At 37.2% G+C, this 20,589-nt stretch overlaps 1 protein-coding gene across 1 annotated transcript; it reads left to right on the top strand.

Annotated features, from left to right (window-relative positions):
• Positions 1 to 1,001: 1,001 nt before the first annotated feature.
• LOC128017437 (ATP-sensitive inward rectifier potassium channel 10-like) lies at positions 1,002 to 18,064 on the top strand. Its single transcript, XM_052602833.1, has 6 exons — positions 1,002 to 1,562; positions 6,650 to 7,009; positions 7,114 to 7,325; positions 8,051 to 8,182; positions 8,284 to 8,461; positions 15,129 to 18,064. Exons 2-6 carry the CDS (start codon positions 6,652 to 6,654, stop codon positions 15,515 to 15,517), a joined length of 1,269 nt encoding a protein of 422 aa, XP_052458793.1. The 5' UTR covers positions 1,002 to 1,562; positions 6,650 to 6,651; the 3' UTR covers positions 15,518 to 18,064.
• Positions 18,065 to 20,589: the final 2,525 nt, after the last annotated feature.

Consider the following 20,589-nt stretch of genomic DNA (forward strand, 5'->3'; position numbering starts at 1 on the left):
AATCTCTTCCGACAAAGCTGTGCAGCCAAAAAGAGTCCTGACCGAATTACATCACGCCAGTTTTCTTTTTGTGCCTCATCCTGTTCTTTTCCATCCATCCTTTCTTCTCTTATGTGTCAACATCCTCTCATTTGCATCTTTCATCCCTGAGTGACAGCTTTCCTAACTCTATTTATTTATAGTATTATATAGGTTTAATTCTCAAAACAATTAAAAGGCAAGCTTCTCCAACATTGACTTCTCCCGCCTAATAAAATTGCGCGCTTTGACAATTGGGCGGGAACACAAGATTAATGCGTGTGTAAAGCAAGATGATTCGCGGCAAAATCAGGACTGTGTTTATGTATCTGCTCCGGGAAATTTATCTTCTGCCACAACAAGCATCGGGTTTATGTTATCCAGCCTTCACAAATAGCCTTCAGAGAGTAAATAATTTAATTTTATTAGTTTTGTATGACAGCCGAAATAGGAATAGCCGAAATTTGACATCTGATAGGAAACGTTCTATTGCAGATAACAAAAAAAATAAAAAAAATAAAAATAAAATACACATCTCCGTTATATGTGCTATCAGGATTAGTATCTTTTTTTAGGTAGTTTAAAAAAAAATATTAGGCTATTTTGCTTGTTTTTTAAGTAGTACTATAAATCATAATTACAGTAATTATTTCTCTGTTCCTGCCAGCGCCTCTCTTTTTTTTTAAAAGGTTTGCGGCTGTTTCTGCGCAGTTATTGAAGAGTCATGGATCGACTTCAGAGTCAAAGTCGCAAATTCCGCTCGGATAAAGAAAGAGGCAAAATCGCCAAAGCACTAATGCAACATCCGAGGTCGGATTTATAGGCTAAATAATGTAGCCCATGTGCCATGCGAACATACAGTTACTTCATTTCGACATATTTAAATCAAGCAGGAAAGTTTACAAAAGCTAAACAGCGGAGGAGCTCAACAAGAGCTCTTTCTGCAGACAGAGACACACACGGGGGGCGGGAGGAGGATGAATTCATGAATTAAATAGTACTGAGGCGCTGAAAGTACGTATTTACATCAACAATGAAAGACAGGACTGAGACGAGAGGAGAAAGTTGTCAGAGAGAGCTGCAAACAAAACTTCTTGAGGAGTCACTTAAAACAAGACAAGAGACCGAGGAGGATAGAGAGAGAGAGAGAGAGGGAGATAGACATAATTAGTCGGTAACATTTGACTCTGACTGACTAACTTATTGCTATCGAGCCTATTATATATAGCCTAGGCTATTTTTTTTACTTGATCGATTTTGTATAGCCTATTTGCACAAATATTTAGGAGTAGAGACTATAATTGTTTGAATTAGTAGTGTTTCATATGAGTGATGAACATTATGAGAACTGCGCGGTTTGTCACTCTTCTGGAGCGGATGATGTTGACGAATACGCAAGGAACGCGCTTCTCTGCGTCCTGAACACTTTCACAACTTTCGCCTCGGATTGTCTCCTGAAACTGGAAAACAGCATCGACTGCTCTAAACCACAAAGAGAGAGAGAGAGAGGGAGAGAGCTCTGGATTCAAGTCCTCAGTGAAAAGGTAAGTGCTGAAGTAAACCTGTAACATCCTTGCTGAAGTCAGCCCTGAGGCCTGGAGGATGTGCTGAGATTGAGTTCTTTCAGGATGATGCAGCTTTATGAAGAAACTAAACCATAAACATCATTTATGCTACATCTGTGCAGTTTTCAATCCACATGTCTTATCTTTAAATAAGTCCAATATGCATAAGATCCTTGCAATGCCAGACAGTAAATACATCAGTGAACAAACAGGTGCATCTCTAAGACGTATAGACATATATCACTGTTAAACATGAGTTGTACACAGGAAATAAACATTATATTGTTTTTCAGATGTGATTGCGCAAATGTAATGTTTTGTGTTTAAATTTGTTATTTAATTTGCTAAAACAAATTAATAATGCACATAATGTTTATTAGTTTCCATCACTCTCTTTCAAAGTTTAATATGTCTAATATTATGCAAAATAAAATGTATTTATTTATTTATTTATTTATTGTGTTTTGTCTGCAATGTAATGTTACCTTTTAAATATCATGATCATTTATTATAGTAGTAGTTTGATTTAAAATTATAACTTTTAGTGTGTAAAGCTTTCAAATTCAATTTACAGTTACAGTTCACTGTATTAAATTTCATGTATGAGCTGTAGAGAGATAATATTTACTGATTCAGTCATATAAAGGAGCAGGCTGCTATCAAAATAATTGTATAGACTTTGACTGAAACACAGCATCGCGTGGTTATTCTTTTTTTTTTTTTTTTCGTTTCAACTGATCTGATATGCTCCCCATGGCTATTTCTGGCAAGCATCAGACCTGGGAAAGTCTTTGGGTTTTCTTTTTGGACGTTTCCTTTACCCCCAACCCCCCCCCCCCCCCACCATTCATTTCAAAATGGTTATTTCGGAGATTTAAACTAAGCGAGTCGATGAAATAACTGATCTACCTAGATCAGATAATTGTGGACATGTTGATCTGTTAAGAGAGTCATTTTGTTCACAGAGTGATTTCCAGTGAACTGTAAAATAGAAAAGTAAAGTACGTTTGACTGTGACTGAGAGAATCGCGCTGGATCTGAAGAGAGGAAAGTAAAAGTTCACACATCCACAGAATACTGATGAGAGTTTTAATATCGGCCTGTTTTCTGTCCATCTCTGGATGTCATTCCTTCCTTCGTCTCTCTCTCTCTCTCTCTCTCTCTCTCACACATGCACTGCTGTATTTTTCAATGGTGGCTTTTGTCTCTTTCATCTCGTCTCTAAACAAAAGGATTCTTGTGTATACAGGACAGCGAGTGAGAAAGAAAGACATCGAGGGAGGACAGAAAGTGAGAGGAAGAGAGTAAAAAAAAAACAAAGACAATTTGTAAACTCTCACAGTGAAACAAAAAGGCTTCGTTTTTGCCGCTTTCTGTGAACTCATGTCCATGTTCATCAATACAGTTCAATTCAAAAGTTTGGATGCACTTCCTTATTCTTAATGACTGTTTTCTATATTGCATAATAATAATAAAGTTATGAAATAACACACTGAAATATGGACATGATGCCAATTTGTCTTCTCAGTAGTGTTGAATTAATTTGCATGTATTCTAGTCAAATATTCATGTGTAGGCACAATATATATTTGTCTACAGAGCTAATTTAATGCATCTCAAGGTCTTTGAGAGCATGAGAAGCATACTTTGAGTCAAGTGCCTGTCAGTGTTTGTCTGCTGTATGCACTGTATCAGTGGGCGTGTCCTGCCGGAGTTCAGAGGTCAGCTGTGTGTACACTCTGCTAATAACACGTGCCTCGGCGAGGAACCGCCTCCTCACTCTCGGCTGGCGTTAGTATTCAGAGCACAGAGATCCAGACAGATACCTATTCATTCTCTCAGTGTGAGTCCAGAGAGAGAGTGAGGTCAGAGAGGAGAGAGCGTATCACATCTCCCTGATACTCATTCATTTCATTTATTCATCTTATTTGATGTGGAGGGCTGAGTGAGACAAAACTACCACTAGACATTTAATCAAGAATGCAGAGAGCAAGAGAAGAGAATGAGATTGAACAGTATTAATGAATACAGTCACCCTTGACAATGATTCCTAGTGTACCATAGCTAAGATATTGGTTATGAGTTATGTTTTTTGTTTTTATGTATTAACTTCCTATTAGCTTTTTGCCCTCAAATTTACAAATGAGTCGATTGTTTGATGTCCAGTAAGTTTATAAAGCTATTAAATGAACATGAATAGAATTTAACAAGTCAAATAATTTCTCAATACAAAGTGTTTCCAAGCAGCTTTGCAGAAAATCATGATGTTAATGTTTATAATATCTTGTGTTTATAGTCACATTTAGCAGATTAGAGCTTTCAAGCAATCATTTAATCAGTGGTTAAAGCAATCAAGCAGTTAAGAGATTTGCTATATAAATAGTATATATCGCAGGTATAAAGAGCTGGGCGATACATTTTGCTCATTTTTGAGATTTAGTTTGATTACAGATTTTTTTGGTGAATCTGAACACAGTTTGAGTCACTGTTAAGTTTTCTTCTGAGACACGTGAGATTGCTGGCATCTTTTTTCCTCAGGAGAAACTATTTTCTTAATTTTTGTCTTAATTTCTTTGAATCAGCTACTGTTTTGGTGATTTTTAGTGGATGTATGTTCAGTAGAGAATCACATTAAGTAGCAGTATGATCCACTAACCACAAACAAAGTTACATAATACTCTTCATTCAACACTACTGTACATCTATTGTTTTGTCTTTTTCTTTTGACTTTGGAAAATTGTGTTTGTGCTATCTGCCTGTAATATACAAAAAACATTTAACTTTATAATAATTCATAAATTAACATAATTCATATATTTATAATGAAATAACATTCAGACACTTCTAATGAATGCTCTACCAAGATAAATACCTTATAAATGGAGAGGACAGTTCACCCCAAAATGAAAACATTATTTCCTGCAACTTGCACTACTATTTTATTGACTTTATTTTGTGGAACATAAAATGAAAAGTCAATGGGGTCCAAAATTGTTGGTTCCCAATGTTCTTCAAAATATATTTGGTGTTCCACTGAAGAAAGACAATGTCAAGATGTTTGATTAAAAATTGTGTTTAAGTAGACTTTCTTGAAAATAATTGACAATTGTTATTTTGTTATCTGATGTAATGACATTCAGACATTTTAAAGAATCACTGAAGTGTGTATTTCGGGCCACTGTAGAGTTTGATGTTTGTATAATGTTTGTGAAGCTTAAAATGGTTCATCTATGATGGTTCGTCTCGTCTTTTATCCATCACTATTTGGGATTTACAATGTCAGAATGGTCTGTTCTCAGAGCGTTATCTCTGTACTTTTTCTAGATAATGTGTGGTTTGCATACACAAAAAGTTTGAGCAAAAGCACAGGCGAAGTGAAAAAGCTGGAAGCAGCATCTATGAAACAAAGTTTATAAAGGTGAAGGTTAAGAAACGTCATCCTCAGTTTAAGAGAGGAATCTAGAGAATATGGAAAGCATTGTGTTTTTCTTTTCATCTCTGATTGCTTCCTGCGGTTTTGTGTTTTTGGATGGTGAATAAGTTAAATAAGTTACCCTTTCACTGCTCACCCGGGTCAGCCGAGCACTGCATGTGAGTTGGTCAGTGCTGACGACTAGCCTTTAAATGAGAAAGGGCAGCTGCTTCCACTGTGTGAATGAGGGCCATTTAATGTGCTTGGGCAGCTGGAGGGCCTGAATGTAGAGTCAAAAAAGAGTAACGGACCACCAGGGTCGCCCCCAAACCTGGCCCTTTATCCCTTCCTGGCACACACAAACCTCTGGAGAGAAGGATGCACTCACATGTCTGCGATAAAGCTACTTTGCCCATTTCAGCTTTTAGAAAAGTAGTTTTTAGATACTGCTGAGAGTCCCTAATGTGTCCCCAATGTGGCTCTCTTTAATTGGATGATGCATATCTTTCAGATAGAGCTCAGATAGAGATGGAGTCCTCTCGCTTCCCATGAGCTATATCTTTTAAAATGCTTCAAGACGACCTAGATTTTACAGATGGTGATAAGGTGACAGGTTTCTCACACCGAAGCCCAACTGCTGGATTGGTTATTTCATTAAGAACTTCTTTTTATGTCAGAGTAACAAGATACTAGTAGTTTCTGTAACCTAAACTGTGGTGTGTATGAGTCCCGCCTGATAACATCCAATGCTGGCCAGAACAAAAATTTGGGAGATCAGTGGAATTGTGAGAAAAATATAAATGGCAATGTGAAAACAAACTGACAGATAACAACATCATAGTTCAGTTTCAGAGCAAAAACCTAACACTCAAGCAAAGAGAAGTCCAGGTTACACTTTACCCCCAAAGTTTGTTGTTATTACAATAATATATTTTAAAAATAAAAGTCTTTAATTGTAATTTACAAGTTTGTAATGATATTGTACTAAGAAGTTTCTAAAAACTGCTTTATATGGTGAATCACTTAAAAAAAACTGTGATTTATTCTATGCTTCAAAAAGGTACTGTAAAATGTAGACTTCATGACATTGAACTCTAATTGTGAGAGAGTCACTTTTATGTGGGACAGTATTATCTGTTGATCATTGTCTGATCATCTCAGTGTTTAGTCATAATTGAGCATTGACCTAATTACAGACTGTCTCTTTTCCATGGAACAACCAGCCTTGTGTGATTAAAACCTCAGCAGTCTTAATCTAGAGTTCTGAATGAAGAAAGCCTTGTCACCTGAGCATTTTAGAAACTGCTTTTGTTTGCATGTTGAACACAAACCACTATGCCATGATGAGTTTTAATGCATGAATGTTTTATGAGGCTCTTGGTTCTTAATCTCTGGTTGAAGTTCAGTTCTAACCCCAGTAATAGCGGAAATTAGTGGAGATAATTTGCAGTTGTACTCAATACATATATAATCTTTGTAAAAAATAACAACTTTTAATTTTTAACTTTCCTTTCCTTTTATTTACCATAAATAGTAAACATTTACATTTTAAACCAGGGGTAGCCAATCCCTTTGTAACCCTAGAGCTCAAGTCTGCATGAAGTTAGAAGAAATCCGACTACTGATTTTAAACCATCTCTCTCTTCCCTTCTAGTTATGACCTCTGCCACGCCCCCTTCTTCCCGTAGCTCCTCCCCACAGAAGGTCTGCCACTCCCAGACACAGACAGATGTTCTAAAGCCACTCCTAGGTGGAGGAGGCGGGACTTCGACAGAAAACGGACCTGCTGCATTGAGACGCCGTCGCCGGGTGCTATCTAAAGATGGGCGGAGCAATGTACGTATCGAACACATTAGCGGTCGAGGGAAGCTTTACCTGCGTGACATTTGGACGACCTTCCTGGACATGCAGTGGCGTTACAAGCTTTTTCTGTTTTCTGCCACCTTCGCTGGCACCTGGTTTGTTTTTGGTGTGCTGTGGTACTTAGTGGCACTTGTGCATGGAGATTTGCTAGGTGAGGAGGAAAGAATATGTTCTGCAATAGGACCTGCATGTTTATTATTTTTATGTTGCAAGCCTGTAATCTTCATCTTTTTGGTTATTGTCTATTCTCACTAGAGTTCGACCCTCCGTCCAACCACACACCATGTGTGATGCAGGTCCAAACCCTGACGGGAGCATTCCTTTTCTCCCTGGAATCACAAACTACGATTGGTTATGGCTTTCGCTGCATCACTGAGGAATGTCCTCTTGCTATCATTCTGCTTATTGTCCAACTTGTCATCACCATGTTGATGGAGAGCTTCATCACTGGAACCTTCCTTGCCAAGGTACAACAGAATACTGAAAAGTCTGAAAAGTTAGTTTTGGTTTTAACGCAAATGTACTTTTGCAGCACTTGAATTAAGGGCTGCACAATTTGGAAACACAAAATCTGATCACATTATTAAGAAAAAAAACAGATATTAAAATATTGTATAGTACTGTACTGTACAATAACAACACTAATATGTATGTTTGTCTTATATCTTCAATTTTAAAATGTTAAAAAAATCTAACTTTTATTTTGGCAGAAAATCTCAAGGAGACCCTTAAGCACTTATTTTGTTGACGTTAACCAGTTTAGTAGTGATTCTCATTACAAGTTTTGGAAGAAGGCTGACAAATACTGAGTTCCCAAATTCATAAGTGGACCAAACTCAAAGCAAATTCAGAGATGGATTTTTTTGCGGAGCAGCATTTTCTTTTAACAAAGTCGATCCAAGGCACTGAAAACACAGGATGATCTATTATGAGCTGCCCACGTGTAAATGAACACAGTGCTGAGCTTCAAAAACACAGAACATGTATTAATTTCAATAAAACCCAAGCCTTTGCAGGTTGATAATTGTACTAAGACATATTGGGATTCCAGCTGTGTTGTGATTAATCATACATCCATACTGGAACTGGACTGATCTACAACAATATTGTTTTAAAAATAAAAAAAATATGACCTGTTCAATTGTCTCAGATCTAATAAGGCATTGTGTACATTTTCATCTGGTGTATGTAGGTAGCACGGCCGAAAAAACGTGGTGAGACGGTGAAGTTCAGTCAACATGCTGTGGTCGCCAATCATGAGGGCCGACCTTGTCTTATGATCCGTGTCGCTAACATGCGTAAGAGTCTCCTTTTAGGCTGCCAGGTAAACACATATGATGCATTAATCTTTAAATTTATGTTAATTTATATTGTAACATATGTGCCGCTTATCATACTGTATGTCCAATTCCTGGGATTCTTCAGGTAACAGGTAAGCTGCTGCAGACGGCACTGACTAAAGAGGGTGAGACAGTGCGTCTGGACCAAAGGAATGTAGCCTTCCAAGTGGACACATCCAGTGAGAGCCCCTTCCTCATCTTGCCCCTCACTTACTTCCATGTGATTGATGACAACAGCCCAATGCGGGCATGGGCTGCCAAAGGTACGCAAGCCTAGGAGAACTAGGAGGTTAACTAGAACAATAAAATGTGATGTTGAGATGTTGAAATTCTAATCATAAGCATAGAACTGTCCCATTAGAAAAAAGTATTCATTACTTTCTACTGTAAGTTGAATTAGTATCACTGCAGTTTACGCTCTGGCCTTTCATTTAAAAGGCCCCCAGTAATTGTAACCAAGCACTCTTTGAAAAACCTGGACATGCAAGCTTTTCTCCAAGATGTTGCGGCTGTGTCCTGGGACATAATTCATTCCTTCCCCTCCTTGGAAGAGGCGTGGTTTTTTTTCAAAAACACTTTCAGCCTGATTATGAGAAAGCATGTCCCTTTGAAAAAGGATAGAATAAAAAATCGATATAGCCCCTGATTTTCCAATGACCTGGCTGAGATTATTCATCATAAAAATGCCCTCTGGGGAAAGGCTCGCTCTAGCCAATCTCCAGTTGACTGGCTGGCCTTCCGTCAATGCAGAAATAAAGCAACACAGGCAATCAGAAATGCCAGAATCTCTAATTTTAAAGAGAAACGCACCACATGTGGCACTGATGCTAGGGCATTCTGGAAAACAGTCAAGGTAATTAAAAACAAAGTTATTTTCCCTCATTTACCAGTTTCTATGTTATTTAACGACATTATTATTACTGAGAAGTCTCAGATGGCCTCATTTCTAAATCATCACTTTATTAATGCAACCCATACAGTTTCAATGTCAAACCCTAATCCAGTCTCAATGGACACTTCAGTTACACCCTCAGCAGATATCCAACTTTTTTCACCAAGCAACAGTGGCTTCTCATTTATGCCTTTCTCCACCTCTGAAGTCCAGAATGAACTCACCAAGCTGAGTACAAACAAATCTGCTGGCCTTCTTAAAAGCAGCAGCCCACATTATTGCCGTTCCAGTCACAAGACTATTTAACATGTCACAGCTCTCTGAGTTCCCTACTGATTGGAAATCAGCCATAATTGTTCCCCTCTTCAAAGGGGATTCTGAATCTGACCCAAATTGTATTACCCAATTTCCATCTTACCATGCCTTCCCAAAGTTTTGGAGAAGCTTGTCCAAAAACAGTTAAATTATTTCTTGGATAAGAATCATATATTATTTGACATGCAATCTGGTTTTTGAATGGGACATGGGTGCATAACAGCCACTACAAAGGTCCTTGATGGTGTAATTACAGCATTAGACAGCTAGCAGGTCTGTATTGACACCTTTATATACCTTGCTAAGGCCTTTGATTCTGCTGACCATAGGATCTTTTTATATAAGCTTTCCAGTATTGGTTTGTCCTCATCTACTTGTAATTGGTTTGCCAATTATCTCACCAACCGTCTCCAGCAATTGAAGGTTGAAAACTTCATGTCAGACCCAATTATTATCTCTAAAGGTGTGCCTCAAGGCTCCATCCTGTGCCCAACCCTTTTTTCTATTTACATCAATGGTATAGTCAGTGCTGCTGGCACCTCTCGGATTCATCTTTATGCAGATGATACCATTTTGTACTCAGTTGGATCCTCTCCAAATTCTGCGGCTTCCAGTCTTAAACTCAGCTTCACCTCTATAGAGCAGTTTTTTTTGACAATCTTCACCTCCGTATTAACACCAGTAAGACAAAATGTATACTTTTCAGCAGAAAACCGGTTACCCAGACTCCACTTACAATCACTTGCATGATACGATATGGCTCTGGAGTATGTCAAATAATATAAATATCTAGGCATTTGGTTGGATTCATCCCTGTCATTCATTACACACATCAATTACCTTCAAACAAAAGTCAAAGCTAGACTAGCCTTTCTTTTCCACAATAAAGCTTCCTTTACTTACGCTACCAAATGTACCCTTGTAAAAATTACAGTACTGCCAATTTTGGATTATGGCGATGTTATCTACAGAATGGCACCAAACACAGCCCTAAAAAAAACTTGACACAATTTATCAGCCATCCGTTTTGCCACTAATGCACCCTTTCACACTCATCACTGTGACCTGTATAAACTGGGCTGACCCTCCCTTCATACCCGGCGACACCATCATTGTTTTTTCTCTTCATATACAAGACAATCCTGGGCAAGATACTTCTCTATTTGTCATCTCTTCTTCATGCCATTCATAACTCCCATTACACAAGATCAGGTAATTTGATTAAATTTAGTACCCCCCCCCCACTTCTACTACTTTTAGAGATAATGCCTTGCGCTTTGCAGTACTATATAACTGGAACATACTACACACTACCATGAAACTTATATCTCTGATACCAATCACCACCTTTAAACAAAACCTTCAAAATTACATAGTTGACTCTTGTTCCTGCTGAAAATCATGAATCATATTTATACACACTTACTTAAGCACTTACCTGATTTTCTTTTTCTCTTTTTTCTTTGTTGTCTATTTTTTTTATTTAATTGCTTGTTCAATGTGTCATGTATTTGCCTATGTACAGTATGTTCCTATTTATTCCTGTAGCCTCTTGGTCAGGTCATGTTTGTAAATGAGAAGTGGTTCTCAAACAGTTTACCTGGATAAATAAAGGTAAAATAAATAAATAAAAGTGCAAATGGAGGTGCATGGTACTGGATATGCCAAGGTCTTGGGTCAAGCATATGCCAAATGGGTAGATGTATAACACAAAAGGCACAGTTTCAGCAGGTGCAGCCTTAGGTGTCTTGCTCTGTTGGCTCATGGACCGTTCCTTCTGGTGAATTAACCAGCAACCATCTGGTTACCAGCCATGATCTTGAATTACTAGATGTCACTACTCCATTTTCTCATATATGTAGAATTTAAACCCATCACCTCACAGGGATTTAGAGATTCCTGTATGAAACAGTAGAGCATTGCTCTAGCATAGCTATGGTCATGAATTCCTTGCGAATCTTACCCATGACCACGTATAATGCAATGTATGTTGCTTTCTATAAAAGCGTCTGCCAAATTCAGGTGGGTTCAATTCCCAAGGAGTGCATGACCTTATATTGATGTTCACTGATGTTAAATATTCAACATTAGTTGAACTGATGTTAATGCATTCCATGGGAATTGAACCCATGATCATGTGTACCATAAATGCAATGAAAGTTGTTTTCAATAAAAAGTCTGTCAAATGCATGTTTTTTTTTTTAGTTCTTAAAAACTAATCTTTGCTTCTTTGTGATTGTGGGGGACTGCTGAGATGGCACTGACTATGGTGGCAGATGAAGACTGTCAGTAGGATACACCTGAGAACAGGGACAGCATGGTTGGGCAACGACTCCCGTGGCTACAGCAGAGTTGCTTTGAGGATAGAGTGCTACAGAAGAGAAACGTGAAACAGCAGTGTGGGGAGAGATGTCGAAGACACCGGAGAAGCTCTGTTTGAGCGCAGAGGTCATGCTGCAGGCAGATGGTTCAGGGAGTTTTGGCACTTTGAGTACATGCTGGTGCCCTGTTTCCACTGACACTTCACACCTGAATCAAGTGCACATGGCAGGCCAAAGTGGCTCAATTTATGTTTCCATTTTGCCTCTGTTTAATTATTCATAAGGATAAATGTGAACTAGATTTGTGGATTTACTGTTTGTTTGCGTAAAACTTGCTACCATTATTTTAGGGTTTTTGGCTAGGTTGCTTGGGCATTGCTACGCATTTGCAAGAGTACTCTGGGTATTTTATTTGAGAATTGCTAGTGGTTGCTAAATGTTCTGGGTTGTTGCTTGCTGGTCCACAACCAAATGCAGTGATGCCTTTGAGTATTTATAAAATAAAGCAAATTAACACCACTATAATGTTGTAATCATGCATTGGAAAAACTTGAGAACTTGGGGTTTTCTTTGAGTTCTATGTTTCGGATGTGGAAATATGTCTTCCACTCATCATCTGTGAATTTGTGGTGGACAGATGTTGTCCCATCAGTCCTTGCTTCAGTTTAAGCAATAATAATATCACTCTACCAAGCAGCAACATTTAGCATCAGAAGTAATCAACCAGCCATCAGCCAATGTAGCTGGTTTATCGATGCTGGTGTAATTATTTATTACAAGATTCAACAAGACTAAATGTAAACAGATATCCCTTCAAATTATGCTGGGAAAAACAGACCGGACAAGCCACCAATCCACAAGGCTGGTGTGTTTTGGTGGTTTTAAGTATATTTTGAGCTTAAACTAGCTGGGAATCCATTTTTCAGAAAGGACCTTTGGTGTCAGGATTGGCATTTGGGAATTATTTATATCCTTTGTGGTAAAGACTGCAAATGTTTAATTGAATTTTGGGAGGTTAAAGAGCAGAAGCAGATTTCACATTCTATACACAGTAAAACAAAAGTGTGAATGGTAGAAAATCCAATAATGAACTAAGTGATGGTGGTAATGGTGGAGAGGATTGGGGTTTCTATTATTGGCAGATGAGCTGCATTTATTGTCTTCTAACTCCCTCCATCTCATTTGCCATCTGTTAGCACACATTCACTATCTTTTCAGATGTAGCTTTCCCTAGCTCTTTCTTTTATACATTCTCTCTCCTTGGCAGGAATGTGTGTATAAGAGCGTGCCAGAGTGTCTCATTAGAGGCACAAAGCAGCCCAGTTCCTGGTGCTGAAATGCAGGTCGTTGATTCAGTTACAGTCCCAGTCTACACCCCATCGAGGGCCCAAAATATCAGACCCTACAGTCCCTGCTTTTGCACTTGATTCAATGAATACGACTCTCATCTTGCACGTCTATGAGTTTTTCCTGTTCGTGCATATCCTTGTATATCTGTTAATGGTTTCTGATGTGCTTTTTCTCTCATCTCAATGCTTCTTTCTCATCATGTTTGTGGTCTAGCCAGATTGCACGGTGTAATTGTCTATAGTCTGATTATACGGTATAGGGTTATTTTTAATAGACCCCACTTACATCTGTGCTACTTAATCCAAATTAAACTCAATGACTTCACGTTTCATCATGTCCTCCCAGAAAGGACTCGGTGTTGTATGTTTACCTTAAAATGTATATATATATATATAAAACTGAATATGAAGAAGAAATAGCTATTCAGAATGCTCTAATGGAAGCACATTTGCATATGAATGAAGAAAACGTGAAACGCTGAAAGCGTGCCACTGCATTACAGTGTAAATCTGTGTGTGCCTGAGTGGCTGTGTGTAAATGTATGTGTATGGATGTGTGCCCAGTGTGCACCAGTGTGTGTGGATCTATAGTAAAAAAAAACAAAAAAAAACACTTCCATACACAGTGTGCCAGTCTGCTGAATGTGGCATTGTGTTTGTGTAAGAGGCTGAGGAGAGGAGACAAGGGCCTCTGTGGGAGCCCTGTGACCACTCAGCATACAGTTATATTAACTTCTCTCATGAATATGTGTGTGTGTTTGACTCAGAGATTGTTTTACTTATGGTATCAAACTAGGGCTGCATGATATATCGAAAACAAACATTTTGATAGGGCTGAATGCAATCATCAAACCTTGAAGGCTGCGATTTCATTTTAAAATACTGAGTTTTAGCATCTTACGGAGCCTTGGTTCATTAACGGAGAATCGAACCGCTTTGAGATGCTAAAATGCTGTATTATAATATGCGCATGTGTAAATGAACACCGTGCCACTTCACTCTGAAACTGGCAGCGCATACGTTTATATGCAGGCATAACCATCTCAAATTTAAGCTTGATGTTTTAACTTTTGAAAATGAAGAATTTAATATGCAAATATTAGTATTGAATTTTATCTTTGTACTATAAAATGAAAATCTTTTTTTTGTTTTGGTATTTTTATTTAATAATCACAAAATTATATGTAAAAATTATATTGATCATTTATAGTCTAATTAAATGGGTCAAAACGTGGCTCATGAAAACCAAATCTTTTTGTGAGCATGATCTCGTGTGTTTGTGGGTTATGAAACCTCATGAGACTGTTTTCACAGATGACAGTCTATCGCTCTGAATGTGGGATGTTGATGCAGGTGTGTGTGTGCGGGTGTGACTGTGGGTGAATGCTATGTTTGCGAGGGAAGGCATTTGTTTTTCTGCTATGAGCCATAATTTCCTTACATAATGTCTATATATATATATATATATATATATATATTTTTTTTTTTTTATTATTATTTTCATATTAGTACATCAAGATTTACTGAAAACGAGAAATGTTGCTTTGGCAGATTTATTTTAGTTTTATTTGATACTATTTCAATTATACAATGTTAATTTTATTTCAAAGAACAGAAATGTTTTTCATGGTTTTAGTTTTAGTTAACTGAAATAAACCTGCTTAATGAACATGAAGATAAATGAAATAAGTAGAATTAAGGTAGAAAAATTAAAGTAATAGACGTCTAGATGGAGTAAGGATAAGACTTAATGAACAGATGTTCACATTAAGTATAATTAATATCCTTTATAAAGTAAATGTGTACATGATAAATATTCTATAAATGTTCTTTGAAGAATATCAAAGTTCTTTTTCAATAAGATAATGTCAATGAAAATAGATGAGCTCGATTTAGTCCCACTCTAAATCTGTTGGATATGACACACTTATACTTATGTTCAAGCATAAATCAGATTTCATTTGTCATACTGAAAGAAAGCCATACAGGGAATAATTGACGCTATCCTTTATTTTTTCTGCTGTCTGTTTCACTGTGAATCATTCTTTCTAAGGTGGTGGGTGGACGGATCCAGAGCTGGCTGACTTTGAGCTGCTTGTGATCATGAGTGCTACCGTGGAGCCGACCTCGGCCACCTGCCAAGTTCGCACCTCCTACCTGCCCGACGAGATCCTGTGGGACTATGAGTTTCCACCTGTCGTCTCCCTCTCCCCCTCTGGAAAGTATATGGCTGATTTTACTTTCTTTGACAAGGTTGCCAAGACCAAGACCATGCCCCTTTTCAAACAAGCCCCGCCTCCAAACACCCAGTCACCACAACATCAAGGCAGTGGTGGTGGAGACCAACGGGCGGATGTGGAGAAGAAGCGATTGGAGGAGAGTTACCGGGAGGAAAGGGGGCGTGGCCGAGAACAGCTTAGCGTCCGCATTAGTAACGTCTAGAGAGTGTAATACAAATGAATGAATGGGGGGATCAGATGGAGATAAATTGCTTGAGTACTTGTTTGATTCAGTGTTCGCCAGCTTTTTTTGATGCCACTGAGCTAACCTGTTATTCAAGGTAGCGTGCCATTAGAGTTTGCTAGCACTGAAATGTACTGGCATACAAGCATGAAATAGAGAAGATAAGACAGTGAGTATGTTTGGAATAGCACACTAACATACTACACTTGCTGTTTCTGCCGTATATATTACGTATATACTGTGCATAGCATGCACGTTGTCAGTATGAACAGAACACATAATGATCTACTATGGGAAAATGATTGGAAAAGCATGCCTTCTCCTACATATTTGCAAAACTCCTAAAATATACTTTTACACATACAATTCACTGCAGTTTCTGTTCACAGTAAAGAACCAACAACTTCCTTTTCAAACTAATTATGATTACAAGGACAGAATATTGATGGTTAAAAGCCTATTTTCATATGGTAACTTGAAATATATATATGTTAAGAGCTAATAAGTAATACATTTTTAATGTTTGCTCATAATAATCACATAGTCAGGTCCCTAATGTGGTTTTCCTGCCATAGTAAACTTGCTGGATAGCTCACCCGGTGCAATGCGATGCAAAGCGCTGCAGTCTTCTGAAATACGAGTCATGATAAAAGAGCTCAAAGGCTTGTAGAAGCAAGAAAAAATGCCATCATTTCCTCGGCAAATGTATTTTATGTCACATTTGCTTTTGTTAACACTATTGGTTGCATTTAAGCCTGGATTTAATGTAGATGATGTTATTTTCAAACACTCACCGGACATTCATTTGTGAATTATACATTACTATATGTACAATAACCAATGAAACAGAAACTTACCAGTTTCTTGTCCATCTGTTCATGTTCAGCTCCACCAAATGGATATTTTATTTCCAAACTGCTGAGATTCATAGAACAACCAATGCGATAAAACATAGGCAAATTAGCGCTCCCACAGGTCATTTAACCGTTTTACAAGTTTTTTACTAAATGTGCAAGAAGCAACATGAAATCACTTTGCAGAAATGGCAATGCAGGCGTGTTTTTCCAAAAAGCCTGGGACGCAAATTGTGGAGAACAGAACCAGAGCACACTGTGAGGAATACCCTTCTCACAATGCAGTGCAATATTATGATTTCAGAAGCTGAGGTAATTTTGAGTAATTTGAGGCAACGATTTGATCTTTTATTCAGCGTTACTTGCAGTGCATTCAAACGATATGTTTCTAGTGTTACGTTCAACCAGTCGAGGAACCCATTTTCCTGAATTTCTTTATTATTTAAAACTCTCATCACTGCATTATGCACATCATTTCACATGTAACTTTTAAAATCTGTATGCTACATATGAATGCTAGTATGCTAGTGTTCCATTCCGGACATAGCTGGAATCCATAAATGAGAAATACTGTAAACTACTAAACTATTAGACCATGTGGAATCAACTGATGATTCAACATAGATCTGCTGCTTTACACTGGTTAAAACATCAACAGACTCTGGAGCGATGAACCTGCTCACTGGGAAAGACTGGTTCACCTCCTTGTGGCCAAGAATAGCAGTGCTACACATCTGAGACACTTTGAGAAGAACAACTTTTCTGTAAACTCTGATGGACAATACCTGATTTCATAAACACACGGATATCTGTCTATTTTTGCTGAAGGATTATGGATTACAATGGACAAATGAAAAACACAAATCATTATATTTAAACCACTGTACTGTAGTTAATGACAGAGCAAAGGTACAACATTTAGAGTGAATAACCTGTGCGTGTCTTATTGAGAGATTGCATTGGATGTGATTTATATTTATGTTGGTGTCTAACAGTGCCAGTACAGAGCTATCTAGGGTAAAGATCTAGTTTTTTTTTACCCATAGTTGACACTGGAATAAACAGGATGTTTGTTAACAATACTAAAAGCACTTTAACTGGAGGAGGAGGCTTTATTTTTGATATTTTGTTTGGGTCCAACTCAACTGTTTATGGCCTTTTAAATGTGAAGAGGATGTTGAAAGAATGTATTTTGAAATATAGTAAATGTCAAGTCAATGTGCCTATGACTCAACAACGACAGCAGCACCAACAATAATAATAGTAATAATACGGTAGAGCTGTTCATTAAGTCAAGAACCACTTTTACCATGGTAAATTATTATTGTTCATGCATTGTGTTATATTGAGTGAACAAACTCCTCATTATACAGACTACTGAGGTGAATAATTAGTTTTATAAAATAATTTTTATGAGAGATCAGATATAAAACTTGCAGGTGATATAAAGTACTTATAACACTATTATTATTATTATTATTATTCAAATTTATGTTGTTGAAAAAGAACGATTTTGGTTTTATCTTTATTGCGTTCTGCCGGTCTTAAACTGTGGCTGTAAGGAAACACCTGTTTCATGAATTTCCCTTTGTGTTTAGTCACTTTCAGAACTGGACTTTCATCACTTTAACTGTAAATGTCTGTTTTTAATAAATGAGAAGTTTTGAAGTGATTTTATCAGTGTGTTCAGTGAACGGTGTTAGATCATAGTTGCGTAACACCTGGTGTGATTCTGAGGTGAGTGTTAAAAATACCCAGTGTATTCCCTAATTCCCAGCATCATGAAAATGAAAGATTAAAGTGTGATGCAGATGTGTCTGCGGTGAATTAAGCCTTCATCTGAAGCCACTGTACAGTATATATATATTTATATTTCTTTCAACAAATGTATGCAGTCACATATATACACAGAAAAAGACAAAACACTCAAGATTTTAGATGCAGTGTATATATATATATATATATATATATATATATATATATATATATGGTATTGATATGTAAGATTAAAGTACTAAAATGTAATTTTAATGTCATAATATGCACTTTAAGATACAAGCATGTACTAATAATATGCACTTTAGGGTACTAAGAAGCACTTTTAGAGCACTAATATTTACACGTTCGTATTAATATGTCATTTTAAGGTACTATTAAAGCTTGATTTTCATGTCGAGCATTTACAGTTTCCAAATGTATTCAGAACCCTAAGTAAAGAGATCGGAATTAAGCCAAAAATTAATATAAATGAATAGAAAAAATATAACTGCTAATAATAGTCTAATAATAATAATAATACTATACAAATATTACAGAGAAAATAAGGATCAGTTCATGTACTTACAAAACTGTAGGATGCATAAAAATGGTTTCTTGTTGGCCTATTTAATATAATGCAGTTTATGTAACATTTATTCATGATAAACTTAATTTGAATGCTTTTTTCAAATTAAGGTATTCACATGTACACTTTAGGTATTAGTATGCACGTTCACAGTACTAATATCAAATTTTAAGGTATTACTGATATGCACTGATAAGGTACTAATCTGCATATGTAACGGGGTACTGTGGCTACGGCACCGTAGTGAGCAGATTGAATCCTGTAAAACAGGAGAGAAACGAGGAGACAGTGTATCAGTTTCGAGCTCTCTGCAGTAATTTATTTTAAGAATTTTTCTTCAGCAAACACGGCCCGGTTCCCTGATAACGCTCACTCTTAGCGCGCTAAGAAGACCTCGAAAGATATATCTTACCAAAGTTGTTTATGTTCCTAAGTGTGTTCCCCGAAGTGTCCCTTAAGAAGCTTCTTAGCACGCTGCCTCTTACATCTGACGTAACAAGAGCGCTGTCCCAAGTAATGGTGCTGAATTAGTTGGCATCGATTGCTCAGGAATCGATTTTCCACTTCACACGAAGGTGCAATACAGCGTTAAGACAGACAGCACGTTCATGCAAATAAAACATTCCTCAAATTATTCCGGTAACATTTATTTTAACATAGTTTAAGTTAAATTATCAAATGGTCAGTAATATGTTCACACGATATGTTGTGACATTTAGACGAACCGGGTATCCCTCGCTAATCCTCCACCCTCCTTATCCCATTGTGCCGCTTCTTGACATGGGTTTAACGACTTATAAAAATTATATAATACACTTTTATATTAATGGTAAGGTACTTTACAATCAGAATTGATTGGCAAGCAGCTGCAGTTACTTCTGTTTAATGCGGTATTGATTGCAATTGGTTTGTTTTTAATAAAAAGCAACCTATCTACAATGAACAGAGAGAGAGAGAGTTAGATACAGAATATGATGGGGAAGCAACGTAAAAAAAGGCACCAAGCCTCTCATCAGAGGAACTTGAAGTTTTGCTGGACCTTGCCACCAGGTCAGATATCACACCCTTATGGTCCACTATAACCTGCACGTTTATGGTCGCGTATCTCTTTCTCGATATGTACGCCTGATCAATCACTGATGGATTGGCGATAGGGATGAGTGTGCCATCCACCATATAGACCTATATGGACCACAAACAAATTTCAATCTTTGTCAAAAAAATGTTTATTGCGTGAATTTCAGGTGAGAAAAAAATGAGGTACTGTTTTACTTGCATCCACCGCTACGTATCAATACAACCTACAAATGAGAGAACGTTTACTTTGCTTTCTTGGGTAGTCACTTTTGTGTAAAAAATCCTGTTTGATTTGAGTGACGAATGTTCATTGAATCGGCAAATAACACCAAATATAGGTAAATCCACGGACAACAGGCAGGAGCAATGTAAAGATTCAATATATTGGTAAAGACGAGACGAGACCAATATTTCTGATGATTTATTGGCATGAAGTTATGTGCGCAATGACAAACAGGAGTGCAACATTTTCAAAAAACAATAAGCAGAGTGGACTGCCATAATGCAAAACATTTAGGCTTCAACATGGCTGTGTTTACTGTGTTCTTTAAGCAACTTAATAATAATTGGTTCATAAACATTATTTTAAATATTATGTTGTTTCTTCACAGTCATGTATTCTATTTCTTTGAATAAACATGCAGTAATATTTTGCTCCATGCGCTATTTCGAGGCCTCAGAAGAGAAGCAAAAAGCTTTTCTTCAACCTAACTGAAATTATGCATTTAAAATTTTAATACAGTTTTAATAAATTTTATTAGATGTATTATGGTGCC

This window comes from Carassius gibelio, chromosome A7 (genome assembly GCF_023724105.1).
Source record: "Carassius gibelio isolate Cgi1373 ecotype wild population from Czech Republic chromosome A7, carGib1.2-hapl.c, whole genome shotgun sequence".
NCBI lineage: Eukaryota > Metazoa > Chordata > Actinopteri > Cypriniformes > Cyprinidae > Carassius > Carassius gibelio.